We start from the raw sequence: 22259 nt of genomic DNA on the forward strand, positions 1-22259 counted from the left end.
CAGAAACCAAATTTATTTATTTATTATACAATTACTTGTATTACACTTAAGAAGATTAATTAGCGAGGTTTAATTGTTAGCTGCAATATTTTCCTCTTGAATATTTTCAATTACGGAGGTTTTATCATCAACAACATTTTTCAAAATTTGTGAATTTATAAGCTCAAGGCAAAAAAAATTCCAATCATACGTATATTTTTATTTATGTATTTTGATTTGTTAGGTACTAGTATAAATTTTAACAGTTAACAGAAAAAACAAAATAAAATATCTAAAATCATAAACATTAAAAATTAAGAAGTTATTTGTACACAATATTTTTTTCTCTGTATATTATACAACTATATAAAACATAAAATGTTGTATTGTACAATTATGTAAATCCGCATCAAATTGATCAAACAATTTTAGAGAATTTTAACAAGAATTATATTTGCCTTGGTATCGTCAAAATAATATTTATTATAAATTTAAAATAATATTTATTTCTAAATTACTCAAATAGAACAAAACTACAACTAAAATAGTCAAATGTTTTGAAAAAGACCTGAGATATCTAAACAAAACAAATATTTGTTTCTGTTTAATGAATAACACTTTTGAGGTTAAATGTACCTTTTTAGGGGTATTCGTGTATAGAGATTATTCGTATGTTATGTGCCTATTTAGAGTATCGGGTATGGGGCTGTTATTGTCCGTTATTATCGACGTGGATATCACATAATGTCGTGGTAACGGCTGGAACACCGTCACAGTCTCGCATAATGGGATGAGGTGTTATTGTCGCAACGGGTTGAAACGTGAGCATTTTCCATTTGAACGGTCAATTGATTGTTGACAAACGGTTTAATTAAAAAAATTACTTAATAAATTTACCTATAAATACATATTTTACAAAGCATTTTACCTACACGATTCTTTTCTCTCTCTCAATATTTACAAAAATCAATTCCATTTTCAACCAAATTATGGAGCAAAACATAAACACCCATCCAGTAAACACAAACCCATAAACAAACACAATTGCTTCGGTCGGATTCGTGCAATATGAAAACTACATCAACCTATTCAACTCTCAAACCTCACCCTATATACCATTTCAATGAAGCTTTTTAATCCCACCACACCCCCAATGAAATTTCCTACATCACCATACATTCAACAAAACCTTGTTGGCCATAACCCAAATCTACAACAAACATTTACAATATTTTTTCTTCCATGCCACAAACAACCACCAACCACCACCCACGCAGCCATTGGAAGATAGCGTTCCAGGAACGCAACCGGGAGGTATTAGGAGAGGGAAAGGGAAATGCAAAGGGAAAGAGAAAGTGGTTGCAGAAAGCGAAGAACCTCCATTATGGTGGACACTGTATGAGGAGTACGTTTTGGCAGCCACGTGGTGTGGGACGTCAAAAAATGAGCGCCAAAGAAATGATATGAAGAAAGTTGCTTTTTAGGAAGTCGTGCAAGCAAGATTTCACACTCTTATGAAGAAAATTTTATATTGCAATATCGATATGCTTAGTAGGAAGTGGACTCCAATGAATCATAGGTGCACCAAACTCAATGAGATCTACAACAAACTTGTTTCGGATAAGCAAAGTGGTGCCAACGATTTTGATTTGTTCACAGCCACAAAAGAACAATACGCGTCGAAATGGGTCATGTTTTTTAGTATGAAAAAGCATGGGAGATGTTGTGATCCAATCTAAAATGGCTTAAAACTCCAACATCGACGAAGTTACAATCGAAGACGTCATGAAATTCGAGTTCGTTCGACGTTTCCGATGCACGGACTAACATCGACCTCAATGCTGACACTGATGGATCCCAGACAACATCGAAGAGATCTCCCTGCTACGAAGACCGGTGGGACGCGACAAAGCGAAGCGCTCAAGGACATGCGAATGAAGTTGGAAAAAGGGCACAAGAATTGGCGGAATTGAATTTAATAGCAAAAGAACGAGTTGAAGTGCAACGCGAGCACTTGGATTTATTTCGTAGGCAAGCACGGGAAGAGAGGGACCATTGTGAGCAAGCACAAATGAGGAACCAATTGACAATTCTTCGCTCTAGTGAAGAAGGTTCGTCACCCCAAGATTTTAAAGTGCTTCGAGCGATAAAGGAAAATATTGGGAAGACTTATTTGAGACTGTCATATTTTTTGGATTCGATCAGTCAGATTGGAATTAGAACAGTTCCAAAGTCGGACCAGTTTAAGAGGATTATGGGAACCACGGACCGTACCTATTGAGACATACTAGTTTAGTTACTTATTTAACGGTTCTTGGATCTGTCAGACCGGTACAACATTCGATACGTATGTTACAAATCGGTGAAAAAGTGGCAAAATTTTGTTTTTTATGCTAAACTTAATTTTTTTGGGAAAGAAAAGTATTACAAGGCTTAAAAACAAATACGTAAGGTTTTGATGTAGCATAAACAATGAATTAGGAATTTAGGATTAATTATAATGTAGAAAAGAAGAAAACATAGAAGCCGAAAAACTTGTAGCTTTGATATCCCGAATGAATGTAACTCAATGAAATATGAAACCAAAATTGATGAAATTATAACCTAAATTGAAATGCAAACTACAAATACATGACTGAAAAGATCTGATGTCAATACGACTTCAAACGAATGCGTTATGCAATTTTTAATAGTTTCATAGATTACACATACAAACTAAAAAAGTTGAATAACTTTTAGCTTTGATATACAGATTGCGGGGACTATATAATTCATCGAATATGAAAACAAAATTGATGAAATTATAACCTAAATTGAAGTATAAACTCTAAACTATATACTAAAAAGATTAAATGTCAATGTCAATATGATTTCAAAAAACGAATTATGCAAATTTTAAAATCATTACAAAATACACATAAAAGCTAAAAGCAATAAATGGCAAGAACCATACCAAAATCGGGAACCGATATATCGAACCGGTAAAGCATTGGTATTAGTTGAGTGTAATTTCATGTACAGAGAACAAAGAACCATCCCGATAGTATAAAACCGGTCCAAGTACGGGTCATGGTCCGAATGCTCACCCTTATGTCATTTGATGCTACTTTCATGTTTATTTTGTGTACTATTAGGGTGGACGGAGTTAGCTTCGGGCTCCTGATTTTTGGATGGAGGTACCGTCAGTACCGCCAGCCAGCCAGAGGAACACCTCCACCTTGTGATTGGTACCACATTTAGGCACTTTGATAGGATGAGGAACCCGATTTCATATCTCTCTCTCTCTCTCTCTCCAATGACCTAAAGACTTGTACCAATGTTGTTTTGTATATTTTTGATTTAGTGGATTGAATGGGTTGGGAAAAATATTGTTTCCATGCGTTGTAAGTTATGAAAGATGGAAGAGTAATAGAAAAAAAAAAAGTCAATGTGGAAGTAATGTGCGTGTAGGTTGAATGGATTCTACTTCTACCACCCTTAAATCCCACCTTGTATAAGCTTCGTTGTTGGTTAATTAGAAATTATCTTCTTTATGTTGATAATTTATTTAAGGCACTTTCTAAGTTAAAATTTCCAAATTGGATCAAAACTTGTAGATTGGACCAAAGCATTGGGACAAATATGTAGGCTACAAGGAGCTAGCTAACAAGAGTAATAAAAAAGCCAAATTAAATTATTGTAATTATAGAGATTTTTTATTAATACTCCAAAATAACATCGAATTTCAACATGAGAAGGCAATTTGGCATCTGAAAATTCAGTCACAAGTCACATATAAACTTCCTAATAAGCTTAGAAGGTAGACCCATTCCATCCAAAGAAAGAACCCTGCAAAATAGTAAAAAAAAAATAATAAAAAATAATTGTATTAGTTTAGCAATCTACATTTATTTATTTGTTTATATGTTATCTTACTTTCATTTGTTCCTATTACAAATTACAATATTTATATTGAAAGCAAATAAATGAAAAATGTTATAATAAACAAAAAAAAAATGTAAGTACGTTATTATTTCTTGCATTTAGGCTTTAGCTCTTGTTTTCTGCTATTTTCTCAAATATATTTTCCAGAAACATTGGGTGTATAAAATATAAATAATAATAAAATTGTAAATGATTTTATTGTATTGATTCTAAAAATAGTGAAGGGTGATTTACATGATCTAGAACTGGTGTAAAGCATGCAAACACTGTGCATTTTCTTGACTTTGATGACCCTAAATACACACACCAAAATTTAAATAAGAATACAAAATGACACACATTTTGAAAAGGACTAAATGCAAGTAAAAGCAATGTATTTTCATATACTTGTGTATTATATTATTATTATTATTATTATTATTATTTTTATAATATCCTATAACATGTAAAACAGTTAACATTTAAATTACTAAACTTGTCTAAAAATCTTAACTACACTTTGAAAATATTTCTATTAAGTTCAAAAGGAAAATATAACTTTTTGACTATTTGACCGATTTGGACTGAATTTGACCGATTTTCACAATGACACTGATATAATTGGTAGAATTTTCAAAGGATAATGGTGTGATAGAATAGAAAAACGAAAGCAAATGAATGAAGGTACATTGGTATTTTTTGCATTTAGCCCTTTTGAGAATAGTGAGAAGATGAGAATAAATATCTTGCCTTTGAATCGTAGAATTTGAGGAAGAATCTTGACTTGGGAATAGACAATTTTGACTCGAGAATTTCTGCAACTGCAGCACTCAGCTTTTTGTTAACATCAGCATTAAGTCCTCCAATTGACACCAATTCACCATAGGCTGCTGGTTGCTCATTGCCTCCAAAAGCTATGGGTATAGAACCCTTCAACACAATCATCACATACTGTGGAATACAACATCAAATTGTCATACAGTTTTCTTCAGATTAAAGAATAGATGCATAAGTATTATCGATAAGAAGTTTCTGTTTGAGAAAAAGTCTTTCGAACACCATCAAAATTAACGAATCACAGACTATATAGTTCAATTTACTCAAGCGAGTCGCCATAAATCTCCAATTTATGTTCTTTGACTAATCAATTTACTCAATTGCGTAAAGGTAAGTTTTATAGCGATATGTCTCCGATCGAGAATACTGAAGTTTTACTCAAACCGACTTTGGAATTTGAATCTGCAAAACACATGCTCTGGTAAACCCTAGAATTCGAATTTTACAGCGAATGGAGTTTAGAGTGAATTTACAGTAAATTAAGTTGAGGATGAATCTAACATGAAGATGCTATATGACTTTAATAGAAATTTAGCACACGGATATAGAGAGAAAGAGAGAATTATACAGCTTCTGGTTTTCCGATGAGCTTGGCGACGGCGGAGGTTGCTTCGGAGAGGATGGAGGACGTGTCAATGGCGTCCAAGTTGACGTTGGTTGACAGATTTAGGCACGGCATCTTCTTCTTCTACACGCACACTCTTTGTCTTGACTCTCTTCACACCTTCAAAAATCAAAACCCTTGAAACACGCACTAACGAGAACTAGAAGCTTCGCCTGTAGTTTGTCTTTTTAAGCTTCAACAATCTCCAATTGGTATTTCCAACCCAAATGCAACATTTTGGCCTAAAAAATGGAGAATAGCAATCTTTTTAAAAACGTATTTTTTAGTTTATCTGTCTTTATAGTTTTTAGTTCAACCAGTTTCATCAATTTCAGTGAAAAAATTAAAATGATCTAGAAGTCAAAAAACTATGTGTTTTTTTATATGTTTGAAAAGCTTTACATGTGTTTTTTCCTATTAAAACAAGCATGCGTTTTTCAGAGTTATGAAGTTTTTGTCACTGGATGTCCAATATACAAAAATATATATGATGATTTGAGAAAATACATCTTCGACCAACTTTAACGAAAAGTTTGGAACGACTTAGAAGTAAAAAAAAACGGCGTATCTTATATGTTTAGAAAGCTCAGGATATGTAGAAAGCTCAGGGGCACGTACTTGTGTTTTACGGTTTGAAAATGTCATTTTATCCATTTTAGCAGGTATTCCTACCTAGTCACCTACTAAGTAAGCAGGTTAGTGAATACATATAACCCCGCGAGTTAGCGCAGACTCACTAATAAGTCAACTCGATGACACACTTGCAGGAATAGGATCAACCATCCAAATCTCTTTCACCCTTTCTTCTTAACCTATATATACATACTTTTTGTTTTGATGACCTTTTTTCTTCTTTGTGCGAATATGCACATGGATTGTTTGAATCATGGCTTCATCCATGTTGAGAAAATTCATAGGTACAAAGACCGTCAAGTGCAACACATGATAAGGGTTTCAATGTTGCTCACACGGTGGAGGTGGAGGAGCTCTGGCCAATGTGCGCTTCTACCAGATCAACTATTCCTTCTATGATAATTTAATGGAAATGGGTTCAATGAGCCCATTGGCGCTCGGTTCAACTCTACTTATGTCCCTTCCAACATCTATGATGTGATAGAACGAGGTGAATCATGTGACACCATCGGCGTTGCAACTTTCGGGGAGTAGGTTGAAGACGGCTCCAGTTATGGGTTTGATTCGTCGGCGGTAGTTGCTCAGGCAGTCATTGACACCGGTCAATCCCCCAACAAACCTCCACCGGTCAATCCGATCTTGAACCTTCTGAAATCTCTATAACTTCTCCATGATTTCTCTTTTCGATTCCAAAATCTGACATCACATTCGTTTGGATTTGAGGTGTTGAATGGTGTTTGATAGTCGAGAAACATTATTGATTTGAAGTGTTTTAGGTTGAATTTCTTGATAGCCATCAAAACTTCCCTATCAGAACAGTTTACTAACTTCGTATCATCGCAAGCACCATAGCTCAAGCTCAGATTCATATCATCGCAAGCACCAACGAAAAAAGCGAACCCCAACAGGGCATTTCCTATTCTTCTTAAAGTCGATACCCCTTGACTTGGCCTGAAATTCATGAACCTCCACTGAAAACCGCCACAATTCCGTTACCGCTATTGGGTTCGGTTCTTTCCATGGGCCAGTAACGTCGACGATTAACCCAGTCGCAGTCACCACAGTCGCAAATTGGGTGGAATGAGATAGTGAAATCTAGAGCGCGAGATGTAGAGAAGGGAACGAGAGTACCAATTTGATCCAAGGGTAGGATGGCCCAAATGAAAAAGCTAGGGTAAACATTATCACACCCACGTGGAAATAACCTGGACTTCTTTAATCTAGATGGCAATGACATGGGATTGGCAAAGTGCAAGGAGGATTAACTATAAACCAAACCCTTTGAGTGTTAGTTTGAACCACCGTAAAATTTAAAACGATTTTCCACATTTGAAGAACACATTTTTAACAAAACCATTCATTCATAAATATCATAACATCATGTTTTTGTTTCACAAAATGTCTCACAAGATCAAAATACATCTAATCCCATGTGTGTGTGTACGAATCAAGCCGGCGCCTTCCCGCGGTCATCACTGGTACCTGAAACACATAACACTGAACACTGTAAGCATAAGCTTAGTGAGTTCCCCAAAAATACCACACTAACACATAATAGCCACTCGAGGCTGTAACTCTGTTGACCCTCTGGTCAATGTGTCTCAGTGGGGCCCTCCAGCCCCAACAATCTCTATACTACCCATAACATGCTGTCGGACCTCTCCCCAGCAAATGGGGGTCCGACACCTCCTCCCATACAACAGCTCAAAGGGTGGCATACCAATGCTCGAATGATGGCTGTTGTTGTAAGAAAACTCTGCCAAGGGCAAATACGTGTCCCAACTCCCCCTGAAATCCAACACACATGCCCGGAGCATATCCTCGAACGTCTGAATCGTCCGCTCACTCTGTCCGTCAGTCTGGGGGTGATATGCGGTACTAAAATGCAGCCTAGTACCCAACTCCTCGTGAAATTTCTTCCAGAATTTGGAAGTGAAACGCACATCTCGGTCTGAGACAATCGAGATCGGCACTCCATGCCGCGATACCACTTCTCCCACGCACATCTCTGCCAACTTCTCTGCGGAAGAGCTCTCACTGATAGCAAGGAAGTGGGCGCTTTTTGTCAACCTGTCCACAATCACCCAAATTGCATCGACTCCCCTAGTAGTCCTTGGCAATTTGGTGATAAAATCCATGGTAATCTGTTCCCACTTCCATTCGAGAACCTCTAAAGGCTGCAACTTACCATGCGGTCTCTGGTGCTCGGCCTTAACCCTACGGCAGGTTAAGCACCTCTCAACAAACCACGCGACATCCCTCTTCATACAGGGCCACCAATACTCCTTCTTCAGGTCTAAATACATCTTAGTGGCCCCAAGATGGATTGAAAACTTCGAATAGTGAGCCTCTTCCATCAAAATGGTACGCTTTCCTCCCACAAACGGTACCTAGATACGCCCCTGAAATGTCATAAGCCCCCGGCTATCGGTAACAAACTCCGATACCAACCCAACAACTCGCTCTCTCTTCTGCCTCTCAGGCTGCACAGCCTCAGCCTGTGCCCCACGAATGGTGTCCAACACCGGAGCTATCACGGTCAATCTCAAATATACATCTCGCAATGGGGTGCTCTCCGCCCTGCGGCTCAGTGCATCGACTACAACATTAGCCTTGCCCGGGTGGTACAGGATCTCACAATCATAATCCTTGACCACATCCAACCACCTCCTCTATCGCATCTTTAGGTTAGGCTGATCCATCAAATACTTCAGGCTCTTATGGTCCGTGTATATTGTACACCGAACCCCATACAGATAGTGACGCCAAATCTTGAGGGCGAACACCATTGCCTCCAACTCTAGATCGTCGGTGGGATACCTCGACTCATGAGGCTTCAGCTGCCTCGATGCGTATGCTATCACATGCCCTCTCTGCATCAGCACCGCTCCCAACCCCAAAATCGACGCATCACAATACACCACAAAGTTCTCCATTCCCTCAGGGAGGGATAACACTGGGGCTTCACATAGTCTCTGGCGAAGCGTCTCAAAGGATGTCTGCTGCTTTGGGCCCCATGAAAAAGCGACACCCTTCCGGGTTAACCTGGTGAGTGGCACGACGATCTTAGAGAAATCCCTGATAAATCTCCGATAATAGCCTGCCAACCCTAAGAAACTCCTGATCTCGGAGGGTGACCTCGGCACCTCCCATCTCATCACTGCCTCCACTTTGGCCGGGTCGACCAATATCCCCTCCTGGTTAACGAGGTGCCCTAGGAACTGGACCTCTCGCAACCAGAAATCACACTTGGAGAATTTGGCGTAAAGCCTCTATGATCTCAGTACTCCGAGGATCTCCCTCAAATGCTCCTCATGCTGCTCCCTGGATCTCGAATACACCAAAATGTCGTCGATGAACACGATCACCGACCAATCCAACATCGGCCTGCACACTCGGTTCATGAGATCCATGAACACTGTCGGGGCATTGGTGAGTCCGAAAGGCATCACCACAAACTCGTAATGTCCATAACGAGTCCTGAACGTTGTCTTCTGGACGTCCTCATCTCGCACCCTTACCTGATGATACCCAAACCTCAAATCGATCTTGGAGAACCAAGATGCTCCCTACAACTGATCGAACAAATCATCGATCCTCGGCAACGGGTAATGGTTCTTGACTGTCAGCTTGTTCAACTCTCGGTAATCAATGCACATCCGGTGTGAACCATCCTTCTTCTTGACAAAAAGGATAGGCGCTCCCCACGGCGAGCTGCTCAGCCGAATAAACCCCTTTCCCAGCAGCTCCTGAAGCTGCGAGGATAACTCTTGCATCTCTGGAGGTGCAAGGCGATAGGGCACCTTGGCGATAGGCGCGGCCCCCGGAACCAAATCGATACTGAACTCCACTTGCCTCACGGGAGGCACACCCAGCAACTCCTCTGGAAATACATCCGGGAACTCACGCACTATCGGGACCTCCTCAACTGACCTCGGTCTCTCTGAATCAACTCGTGTATCCATCACATACGCCACAAAGACCTTACAGCCCTGCTGTAAACACTGCCTCACTCTAGCGGCCGAACAAAATGCTGACCCAGAACGTGTACCCTCGCCGTACACCGTAAGAACTCCTCCACTAGGTTCTCGTATAGTCACCAGTTGTCGCTCGCAGTTGATAACCGCTCCGAATCTGCTCAACCAGTCCATGCCCACAATGACACAGACATCCCCCATCGTAATAGGAACCAAATCAATCGGAAACTCAACACCGAAAATCTCGAATACGCACCCTCGGATCACCTCTGTGGCATATATCACCCTCTCGTCAGCTATGGAAACTCTCAGAGGTCGAATCAACGCCTCACGACTAACACTGATATGCTGACTAAAAGCCAAAGATACAAAAGACCGACTCGCACCCGAGTCAAATAACACTAAGGCAGGTACAAAATTCACAAGAAAAGTACCTACGCATAACATAATATAAGCTCAATATCTCAACATCAAAATAAATACACGAAAGAATACATACCAGCCACGACATCGGGTGCTGCGCGGACCTCCTCCGCGGTCAACTGAAAGGCTCTCCCTCGTACCTTCGGTGCCTCGGCCTTCACTAGCCGACTCTCGGTAGCTCTGATGGCAGCAGGGGCAGATCCCTGAGATGCTCCCTGTGCTGATCCCCGCAACTGCGGACACTCTGCCTTCCGGTGTCCGGTCTGGTTGCAGTGAAAACATACTGCAAACCCTTTGGGGCAATCCTTGGCCATATGCCCCTCTTTGCCACATTTGTAGCAAGACACTGCTCTTCACACCACGTCATGGCTCTTGCCGCACTTGCCACAAGTGCGGCCCCTATGGCTCCCTGATCTCGAATCGGCGGGCTTGGCCTGCTTGGCTACCGGCTGAGACTGCACCGGTCGCCAGTCCCTCCCCTGAGACTCGGCCTCCTCCCTAGCCCGAGTCTCCAGCTCTATCTCCCTCTTCCGGGCATTTGCCTAAAGCTCGGAAAATGTCCGGTACGTCGAGTTCGCCACGAACTCACGTATATCCCTCCTCAGAATGCTCAAGTACCGACTCATACGTACCTGCTCGGAGGACACGTGCTATGGGCAGAACATCGCCCGCTCATGAAACATCCTCGTAATCACCGTAACATACTCAGTACCCTGCTTGAGGGTCAGAAACTCATGTGCCAAATGCTCCCTCTCCACCTGGGGAACGTACTCATCTCGGAACATGGTAGTGAACCTCTCCCAAGTCACTACTGCAAGCTCAGCAGGCGTATAGTGCGCCGTCACAAACTTCCACCAGTCCTTCGCTCCCAAGCGAAGCTGGTTCAGCGCGAACCGAACTCTCAAATGCTCAGGAGACGAGCAACTAAAGAAACACCCCTCTATGTCTGAAATCCATCTCATCGCCGCAATCGGGGCCTGGGTCCCGTCAAACTCCGGTGGTTTTGTGTTGCTGAACTCTTGGAACAGCAACGCATCACCACCCTACGGCCTCGCCGCAGCTATAGCTGCAGTGGCCGCAGCAACAGCAGCCTCTGTCACAACTGTAAATTTTGAGCCATGTAATCTATACATTCAAGTTAATGTGAATCAAAAACTTCAATCAAATACATTATACTAGTGCTACAAATAGTCATCAAACAATTGGAAACTTTAAAAGTTCTTGTTTAAGTCCATTTTGGGCTAGAACTCCCTTATTGGATCCAAATGGACCAATAAGCTTCCAATTAGACTATCATGGGCTTAGAACCCTAATTGGGCTCTAATTGGACCCACATTTATTTATTTCAACATTTTGGGCCATGTTGGACCTAGAATGAAATGAATTAAAAGCCTTGATACATGAATAACCTAAACTAGTCCAATAAAAATATAAAAATCCTACTACATTCTTTTAGGCTTAAAACATACCCAAGATTAACTCTAATAGTGGGCTTAGGGGCAAAGGCCCAAATTTTTCCTTTCTCCCTTCACATTCTCGGCCCAAGGCCCAAATCCAAGGAGATAAGAGATGAAGTTGACTATTTGCTTGCCACCTCACTATTACCCATAGGACTTCCATGCATTATTTCTCATTCTTCCATGCAACATCACTTCAAAATCACTTCTTTCTTCTCTCCTCTCTCACTCTCGGCCATAAGCACACACACACACCACAAATCTCTCACAAATTCTCTCTAGATCACTCAAGAACATCTCTCCCTCTCCACTCAAAAATCTCAAGTTTTAGGAAGCATTCAAGAGGAAATCTCCACAAAATTCTTCATCTAAGGTAAGATTATGCATAGATCTATGATTTAAATTCTTTTTGTTATCAAAATCCCTTCCTAAACTATGCAAAAATCGTGATCTTGCACCCTAGAACCATCTCAAACTCGAGATCTACCAAGGAAAGGTGCTAAGGCCCAAAAATCATCAAGTTTTCTTCCATCTTTTCTTCCAAAAACCGAAACCACACCCAAGGTGAGCTTCATACCTGCTATTTTCTGTTTTTATGAGTTTTGTGGGGGGGGGGGGGGGGGGGGGGGAATACAAGTGAAAGTGTAGATCTATATGTGTTTTGTATGCCTTGTATGATTTTCATGCTTATATGTATGCTTTTGTGTGTTATAATGTTGGATCTAGCCATAAAACCCCTCAAAACCGAGATATACCTTGTGTGAAATGATTTTAGCTTCAAATATATTTCTACATACAAAGTGTTTCAAGAAAAATGGCTAAGTGGTTTAGTAATAATTTTCTTTGGGTTAAAAACACAAATTTTGGGCCTAAAATGTGAAAAATACAAAATTAAGGGTCCAAATTGGCATATCACGAATTCTGCTGGATAAAGTGTGCCAAAACAGTTTCCATAAATCAATTTCTGGAAATATACTCATTTAGGGGATTAAAAACATAAATTCCAAGCTTAATGGGCTAAAAATGACATTTTTGGCCCAATGAGGCCCATTATGCGAATTTTTCTGTTTTGGAGGGCCAAAACTGTGATTTTCTGTAAAACAGTGGACCATAAGTGATCCAAGTCCATTTCAAAGGTTTAAAATGCTTTTTAAATTTAAAAAGGACCAAAGTTGCAAAAATTTTCCAATTTGGGCCAAAATCGTCAAAATTGCGAAAAAGAAGGGTTAAAACCGAGAAAACTGCATTTTCAGGGACTTAAACTGTTTTCTATGAAAAATATGCTGAAAAATATTAATTTCAATAATTTTTGGTGTTAAAATGTCAAAAAAATTAGTTTAAGGACCAAACCGGGAAGTATTTAATAAAAAGGGTTGAAAATGTAAATTTTACAAATAATGAGGGGCTGAAAACAGAAAATTTTCAAGGCTAATTCAATATACACAATTTGATCAAATAATGGCACCGCGGCTTTCGACGAAATACAATACATTACAATACCAAAAGTCGTTGTTAAACGAATTGGCTCGGTCTCGAACCAATGGAAACCTACAACTACTAACATTAAGACACTACGACACTACGGTTCATACAAATAACGTTTGGGAACTTAGCTTATATACGAGTGTGCACAGACGTCTACGCACCATCTTCGGGCCCCAAAAGTGTAAAATCTTGCTTGTTGGGCCTAGCTAGCCCAATGACCTGATCTTAAGGCCCGGAGACGCATATTTTTCTACGAAGTGTTGAGTTTCACCGACTTGGCACAACGTAGAGGGACTTTCAATGGCTTGTATACCACTGGTCCCCAAGGGTCCTTTGGTATTGCTAGAAAAGTCTGCATATTTTTGCGAGGCGGGTCGGGGACCCCTCGTACGCATATTATCCCCAACCGATTAATAGAGTCATCGAGGCCTTCGTGTCCTCTTACTCTTCGGATGTGGGACGACACATAGTCAGGGCGGCTGGATAACGTGATTTGTACGAACGACGCCTTCGGGATCGTTAGTATTGCTATAAACTGGGCGTTTGTGTAATGCGGGTTTGTAGTAAATAATCATGCTCAAAAATAATCCAACGTCGCCTGGGAATGACACTTCTATTTTTGTAATGGTTTCAGCGCAACGTAATGAATTTCAAAGGATTAGGAAAACATCGGGTTTTCCTAGGTTTTTCAAAACAGATCGGATTCGAAACACATATAAATTTTGATAAACAATTTTCACAAGTATAGAAACAAACAGGCATACCTATGGATCTTCACAAACATTTTCGAAAGTTTTTCATTTCAGAAAATATCGGATTTTCTAGTGGTTTTCAAACAATACAAACATTGGATTTCAAACACTACTTATGAACTCACCAACATTTCATATGTTGACGTTTTTCAAAATACTTGTATTCTCAGGGAACCAGTGAATCAAAGGAAATCATATTCAGTGACGGTTGCAGTTTATTTATGTATGAATCGAACAATTTAATTTTTGGGAATGTAATGTTTAAACAATGTATGACATGTAAACGCTGCTGGTTGTACTGTATTAATGAATGGTGACTAATGTTGTTATGTTTCATATATATTCAATGTTATGGTATGCAATTGAGTCACGACAGCCCCCAGACGTTTCCGCCGTTTGGTTCGGGGGTGTGACAGGTTGGTATCAGAGCTTTGTTTATAGTGAACTAGCATGTCGAGCCATACATTGATATGCAACTATAAACCAAAAAGAGGGACTAACATAACTCTGAACAAAACAAGTAAATAAAACACACTTGCTTGCATTAGGAATAAGGACCTAACGCAGAATCAAACACAATAATGCTGGTATCTCGGTTAATTCGGGACTGTTCTTAGTGATACCAAGGAGCGAATGTAGCCTGATCAACTACATTCCCTCCAAAGTAAAACTAACACACGTCTTGATGAGATCGGGATAGCTAGGGAACCTAAAACTATACCCTTATCACCAAAAAGAGAACGTCTGTTTAGTCTGCAATAGTGGAAGAGGCATAGGATAATATTAGTGAACTTTTACGTGTTTTGCTATGTGTTGCGATTCTATGATAGTATGCTAAATGATAGAAGTACTTAAGTTCGTGCCATACACCTAGTCAGTAGGACCACAACCTCACGGAAACCACGTACACTCAACATCTTTCCGATTCGTGACAAAAAGATGCCTCGCCGAGCTACTCGCGGAAATCCCGAACCAACCCCGCCCGAAGTTGACTCCACTGCTTTCCAGGCAGCCGTGTCTGCTACGGTCACAGCAGCTATGGCACAACTTCACCGAGGGAACAACGGAGGAGGTAACGGGCAGGGATCCGGAAGTTCGAACAACGGGACGAACCAAGGACCCACTAAAGCGTGCACCTACAAGGATTTTGCGAACGCTAAACCCCGAACTTTCAACGGCACTGGAGGAGTGATCGCTCTGAAGCGATGGATCGAGAAGGTAGAGTCGGTATTCGAGATATGCGAGTGCCCCGAGCAGATGAAGGTGAAGTTCGCGGCCTGCACTTTCGTGGACCAAGCACTCACTTGGTGGAATGGCCACGTAGAAGCTATGACACTCCCTGTCGCCAACTCTATTCCCTGGGCAGAAATGAAAGAGATGTTGACGGCTGAGTACTGCCCCCGAGGCGAAATACAGAAGATGGAGCAGGAACTATGGAATCTCACGGTGCAGAATGGGAACATCGATGCTTACATATCGAGATTCAGCGAACTATCTCTGTTGTGCCCGGGTATGATTACATCAGAAGGAAAGAAGATCGAACGATTCATCTGGGGACTGACATCCCCCATTCAAGGGAATGTGATAGCTGCGAACCCTGAAACTTTTGACAGTGCGAAGAGATTGGCAAAGAGGCTATATGATCATAACCACAAAAAGGGCGAGAAACCAGTAGAGACTGAGAAGAAGAAGGAGAGTGATGGTAAGAAAGGATGGAACAACAAGAGAAAGGGGCGTCAGGGCCCCGAGACCTCTAAAAAGCAGCAAACAGTGGCAGTTAACGCTGTTACTGCGCCGGTTCCAGCCACATCACATGCTCCAGCCTCAGCTGCTTCATATGCTTCAAGACCCTATTCCGGTAATTCTCCCAAGTGCAATAAGTGCAGTTTCCATCACCATGGAGAATGTAAGGAGTTCCATTGCACCAGTTGCAACCGAAAGGGACACACTGCAAGGTTCTGCAGGACTTATCCTTCTCAGAACCAGAGTCAGGGAAACAACCAGAACAACAACAACCCCCGCAATAACATCAACACTAATACCGGCGGCAACAACGCAGGGCCTAGCCACACCTGTTTTGGGTGTGGAAGGACGGGGCATTTCCGTCGAGATTGCCCTAACAACAACAACTCAGGAAACAGAGGAGCAGGAAGAATGTTGACTATGGGTCAGAGTGATGCAGTTCAGGACCCAGCAGTTGTGACCGGTACGTTCCTCCTAAACCACACTTATGCATGCATCTTATTTGATACCGGAGCGGAGCGAAGTTTCGTAAGTGAGAAGTTTAAACATTTACTAAAACAACAACCCCAGAAGCTAAATGAAACCTATACGGTGGAAATGGCCAATGGGAAAACCGAATCCACTAGGGAAATCTACATCGGATGTACCCTAACCCTCAACCAACACGTCTTACGAATAGATCTGATGCCAGTATCAATTAGGAGTTTCGATGTGATTATCGGCATGGATTGGTTAAGCCCCCACCATGCTGAGATTATGTGCCATGAGAAGGCCATTCGCCTTCGTCTCCCAAATCACGAAACCCTAGTAATTTACGGAGATAAACCCAGTACGAATCTTCGTCTCATCTCGTGCATCAAAGCACAAAAACACTTGCGAAAGAACAATTTGGCGTTCTTGGCTCACATAGTGGACAAGACCAAAGAAGAAACTAACATCCAAGACATTCCAGTAGCGTGTGAATTTCCGGACGTGTTTCCCGAAGATCTTCCAGGAGTACCCCCAGAGAGACAGGTTGAGTTCTGAATCGACCTCGTTCCAGGAGCAACTCCTCTCGCTAAGTCACCATATCGGTTGGCACCTGCTGAAATGCAGGAATTGTCCAGCCAACTCAGTGAGCTTCTGGATAAGGGATTTATCCGACCTAGCTACTCGCCATGGGGAGCTCCGGTGCTCTTTGTCAAAAAGAAGGACGGATCTTTCAGAATGTGCATCGATTACAGGGAGTTGAATAAACTCACTGTTAAAAACCGCTACCCACTCCCGCGAATCGATGATCTATTCGACCAGCTCCAAGGAGCTAGCTATTTTTCTAAAATAGATCTACGGTCCGGATACCACCAACTCAAAGTCCGAGAAGAGGATATTCCTAAGACCGCTTTCCGAACCCGCTACGGACATTATGAATTCGTCGTAATGCCCTTCGGTCTAACAAATGCACCCGCCGTATTTATGGACCTAATGAATCGAATCTGTCGACCGTTCCTGGACAACTTCGTCATTGTGTTTATCGATGACATCCTCGTCTATTCTCGAAACAAAGAGGAGCATGGCCAACATCTCCGACAGATCCTAGAAACCCTGCGAACGGAAAAGCTGTACGCCAAACTCTCCAAGTGCGAATTCTGGCTCCGGAGTGTGAATTTCCTAGGCCACGTAGTTAGCCAAGACGAAATTCATGTGGATCCCTCTAAGGTCAAAGCCGTGGAAGGATGGGCAACTCCGACTACGCCCACAGAAATTCGTCAGTTCTTAGGCCTAGCAGGCTACTATAGGAGATTCATCCAAAACTTCTCTAAGATCGCCAAGCCGCTTACCTTGCTCACGCAAAAGAGCGTGCCATTCAAGTGGACAGACCGACAAGAGATTGCGTTTCGAACCTTGAAGCAAGCTCTTTGTAGCGCTCCTGTACTATCTCTACCTGAAGGAACGGAAGATTTTGTAGTTTACTGTGACGCGTCAAATCAGGGCTTAGGTTGCGTTCTCATGCAACGTGGAAGAGTGATAGCATATGCGTCCCGCCAACTAAAGACGCACGAAGTAAATTACACGACCCATGACCTAGAACTGGGAGCCGTGGTCTTCGCTCTGAAAATTTGGAGGCACTACCTGTACGGTACAAAGTGCACCATCTTCACGGACCACAAGAGCCTCCAGCACATCTTGAATCAGAAGGAGCTGAACATGAGACAACGAAGATGGGTGGAATTGTTAAACGACTACGAATGCGAGATCAAGTACCATCCAGGCAAGGCCAACGTAGTAGCCGATGCCTTAAGTCGGAAGGAGTACTCTAATCGCCGCACGAAAACGCACTCGATAACCATTCAGTCTCATCTGGCCACTCAAATTGCATTATCCCAGTTAGAGGCTATGAAAGCGGAAAATAGAACTAGCGAGGCATTACGCGGGATGGAGAAGAACCTAGAAGTCAAGGGGAATGGGGTATACTACTTCATGAACCATATTTGGGTCCCAAAAATCGGAGGATTTAGGGAGACCGTTATGAAGGAAGCCCACAAGACACGATACTCCATTCATCCCGGTTCGGACAAGATGTATTTGGACATCAAGCAACACTATTGGTGGCCTAACATGAAGGCGGAAATCGCGACTTATGTTGGTAAGTGCCTTACGTGCGCCAAAGTAAAGGTGGAGTACCAGAAACCTTCCGGATTGTTACAGCAACCGGCAATCCCTGAGTGGAAATGGGAGGGGATTTCTATGGATTTCGTGACCAAGCTGCCCAAGACGTCGGACGGATTGGACACCATATGGGTAATAATCGACCGACTGACGAAATCTGCCCATTTCCTGCCAATCAAAAGAATCCTACAAGATGGAGAGACTGACGCGGTTGTACCTACAAGAAATCGTAAGACTCCATGGAGTGCCAAAATCTATCATCTCGGATAGGGACAGTAGGTTCACGTCGCGGTTTTGGCAATCACTCCACAAGGCAATGGGAACTCATCTCGATATGAGCACCGCGTATCACCCACAGACGGACGGTCAAAGCGAACGAACCATTCAGACGCTTGAAGACATGCTTCGTGCTTGTGTGATAGACTTTGGAAAGTCTTGGGATACCCACCTACCGTTGATCGAATTCTCATATAACAATAGTTACCATTCAAGCATCAAGGTGGCCCCTTTCGAAGCACTGTACGGGCGTAAATGTAGGTCACCGTTATGTTGGGCTGAAGTAGGTGACACCCAACTAGCGAGAACGCATATGGCAGACATAGCACTAACAGGACCGGAAATCATTCGCGAAACCACAGAAAAGATCGTTCAGATCAGAGCTCGATTGCAAGCGTCGCGTGACCGACAAAAGAGCTACGTCGATAAACGGCGAAAGCCCTTAGAATTCGAGGTCGGTGATCGAGTATTGTTGAAAGTCTCACCCTGGAAAGGGGTTATACGTTTCGGAAAACGGGGAAAGCTGAACCCGCGATACATTGGACCTTTCGAAATCGTCGCCCGAATAGGCCCGGTAGCCTACAGACTACAACTACCCGCGGAGCTAAACGGTGTACACCCCGTGTTTCATGTCTCTAATCTGAAGAAGTGCCTATCAGATGAAACCCTTGTCATTCCGCTTGGCGAAATCGAAATCAATGAGAATCTCCTGTTCGTCGAAGAACCAATCGAAATCATGGACAGGGAGGTGAAGCGTACTAAACAGAGCCACATCCCGATCGTGAAGGTACGGTGGAACGCAAAGCGTGGGCCAGAATTCACGTGGGAACGCGAAGATCAAATGAAGCAGAAGTACCCTCACCTATTCTAGCATTCTCAAATCTAGCTTTCAAACGGAATTTCAGGACGAAATTCCCTCTAACGGGGGGATGATGTCACAACTGTAAATTTGGAGCCATGTAATCTATACATTCAAGTTAATGTGAATCAAAAACTTCAATCAAATACATTATACTAGTGCTACAAATAGTCATCAAACAATTGGAAACTTTAGAAGTTTTTGTTTAAGTCCATTTTGGGCTAGAACTCCCTTATTGGATCCAAATGGACCAATAAGCTTCCAATTAGACTATCATGGGCTTAGAACCCTAATTGGGCTCTAATTGGACCCACATTTATTTATTTCAACATTTTGGGCCATGTTGGACCTAGAATGAAATGAATTAAAAGCCTTGATACATGAATAACCTAAACTAGTCCAATAAAAATATAAAAATCCTACTACATTCTTTTAGGCTTAAAACATACCCAAGATTAACTCTAATAGTGGGCTTAGGGGCAAAGGCCCAAATTTTTCCTTTCTCCCTTCACATTCTCGGCCCAAGGCCCAAATCCAAGGAGATAAGAGATGAAGTTGACTATTTGCTTGCCACCTCACTATTACCCATAGGACTTCCATGCATTATTTCTCATTCTTCCATGCAACATCACTTCAAAATCACTTCTTTCTTCTCTCCTCTCTCACTCTCGGCCATAAGCACACACACACACCACAAATCTCTCACAAATTCTCTCTAGATCACTCAAGAACATCTCTCCCTCTCCACTCAAAAATCTCGAGTTTTAGGAAGCATTCAAGAGGAAATCTCCACAAAATTCTTCATCTAAGGTAAGATTATGCATAGATCTATGATTTAAATTCTTTTTGTTATCAAAATCCCTTCCTAAACTATGCAAAAATCGTGATCTTGCACCCTAGAACCATCTCAAACTCGAGATCTACCAAGGAAAGGTGCTAAGGCCCAAAAATCATCAAGTTTTCTTCCATCTTTTCTTCCAAAAACCGAAACCACACCCAAGGTGAGCTTCATACCCCCTATTTTCTGTTTTTATGAGTTTTGTGGGGGGGGGGGGGAATACAAGTGAAAGTGTAGATCTATATGTGTTTTGTATGCCTTGTATGATTTCCATGCTTATATGTATGCTTTTGTGTGTTATAATGTTGGATCTAGCCATAAAACCCCTCAAAACCGAGATATACCTTGTGTGAAATGATTTTAGCTTCAAATATATTTCTACATACAAAGTGTTTCAAGAAAAATGGCTAAGTGGTTTAGTAATAATTTTCTTTGGGTTAAAAACACAAATTTTGGGCCTAAAATGTGAAAAATACAAAATTAAGGGTCCAAATTGGCATATCACGAATTCTGCTGGATAAAGTGTGCCAAAACAGTTTCCATAAATCAATTTCTGGAAATATACTCATTTAGGGGATTAAAAACATAAATTCCAAGCTTAATGGGCTAAAAATGACATTTTTGGCCCAATGAGGCCCATTATGCGAATTTTTCTGTTTTGGAGGGCCAAAACTGTGGTTTTCTGTAAAACAGTGGACCATAAGTGATCCAAGTCCATTTCAAAGGTTTAAAATGCTTTTTAAATTTAAAAAGGACCAAAGTTGCAAAAATTTTCCAATTTGGGCCAAAATCGTCAAAATTGCGAAAAATAAGGGTTAAAACCGAGAAAACTACATTTTCAGGGACTTAAACTGTTTTCTATGAAAAATATGCTGAAAAATATTAATTTCAATAATTTTTGGTGTTAAAATGTTAAAAAAATTAGTTTAAGGACCAAACCGGGAAGTATTTAATAAAAAGGGTTGAAAATGTAAATTTTACAAACAATGAGGGGCTGAAAACAGAAAAATTTCAAGGCTAATTCAATATACACAATTTGATCAAATAATGGCACCGCGACTTTCGACGAAATACAATACATTACAATACCAAAAGTCGTTGTTAAACGAATTGGCTCGGTCTCGAACCAATGGAAACCTACAACTACTAACATTAAGACACTACGACACTACGGTTCATACAAATAACGTTTGGGAACTTAGCTTATATACGAGTGTGCACAGACGTCTACGCACCATCTTCGGGCCCCAAAAGTGTAAAATCTTGCTTGTTGGGCCTAGCTAGCCCAATGACCTGATCTTAAGGCCCGGAGACGCATATTTTTCTACGAAGTGTTGAGTTTCACCGACTTGGCACAACGTAGAGGGACTTTCAATGGCTTGTATACCACTGGTCCCCAAGGGTCCTTTGGTATTGCTAGAAAAGTCTGCATATTTTTGCGAGGCGGGTCGGGGACCCCTCGTACGCATATTATCCCCAACCGATTAATAGAGTCATCGAGGCCTTCGTGTCCTCTTACTCTTCGGATGTGGGACGACACATAGTCAGGGCGGCTGGATAACGTGATTTGTACGAACGACGCCTTCGGGATCGTTAGTATTGCTATAAACTGGGCGTTTGTGTAATGCGGGTTTGTAGTAAATAATCATGCTCAAAAATAATCCAACGTCGCCTGGGAATGACACTTCTATTTTTGTAATGGTTTCAGCGCAACGTAATGAATTTCAAAGGATTAGGAAAACATCGGGTTTTCCTAGGTTTTTCAAAACAGATCGGATTCGAAACACATATAAATTTTGATAAACAATTTTCACAAGTATAGAAACAAACAGGCATACCTATGGATC

General features: G+C 41.5%; 1 protein-coding gene across 2 annotated transcripts; it reads right to left on the bottom strand.

Moving 5' to 3' along the window:
* Nucleotides 1–3652: 3652 nt before the first annotated feature.
* Nucleotides 3653–5556, bottom strand: LOC111878214 (uncharacterized). Of its 2 annotated transcripts, XM_023874718.3 has the most exons (4): nt 5288–5556; nt 4633–4833; nt 4138–4196; nt 3653–3807 (listed from the first exon to the last, which is right to left on the bottom strand). In XM_023874718.3, the coding sequence occupies exons 1-3, from the start codon at nt 5396–5398 to the stop codon at nt 4143–4145; spliced, it is 366 nt and encodes a 121-aa protein (XP_023730486.1). In that variant the 5' UTR covers nt 5399–5556; the 3' UTR covers nt 3653–3807; nt 4138–4142. The 2 variants fall into 2 exon arrangements, with proteins under 2 accessions (XP_023730486.1, XP_023730488.1); XM_023874720.3 differs by lacking the exon at nt 4138–4196 and having other exon boundaries at nt 5288–5550.
* Nucleotides 5557–22259: the final 16703 nt, after the last annotated feature.

The sequence above is a fragment of the Lactuca sativa genome, chromosome 8 (assembly GCF_002870075.4).
Source record: "Lactuca sativa cultivar Salinas chromosome 8, Lsat_Salinas_v11, whole genome shotgun sequence".
In the NCBI taxonomy this organism is placed as follows: Eukaryota; Viridiplantae; Streptophyta; class Magnoliopsida; order Asterales; family Asteraceae; genus Lactuca; species Lactuca sativa.

Excerpts from the sequence above, each read along its gene's own strand:
- LOC111878214 (XM_023874718.3), bottom strand. The coding sequence starts at position 5,398 with ATGCCGTGCCTAAATCTGTCAACCAACGTCAACTTGGACGCCATTGAC. Across the intron at positions 4,834-5,287 it reads TCATCGGAAAACCAGAAGCT|TATGTGATGATTGTGTTGAA; the intron begins GTATAATTCTCT and ends TGTATTCCACAG. Across the intron at positions 4,197-4,632 it reads TCAAATTCTACGATTCAAAG|GGTCATCAAAGTCAAGAAAA; the intron begins GCAAGATATTTA and ends GTGTGTATTTAG.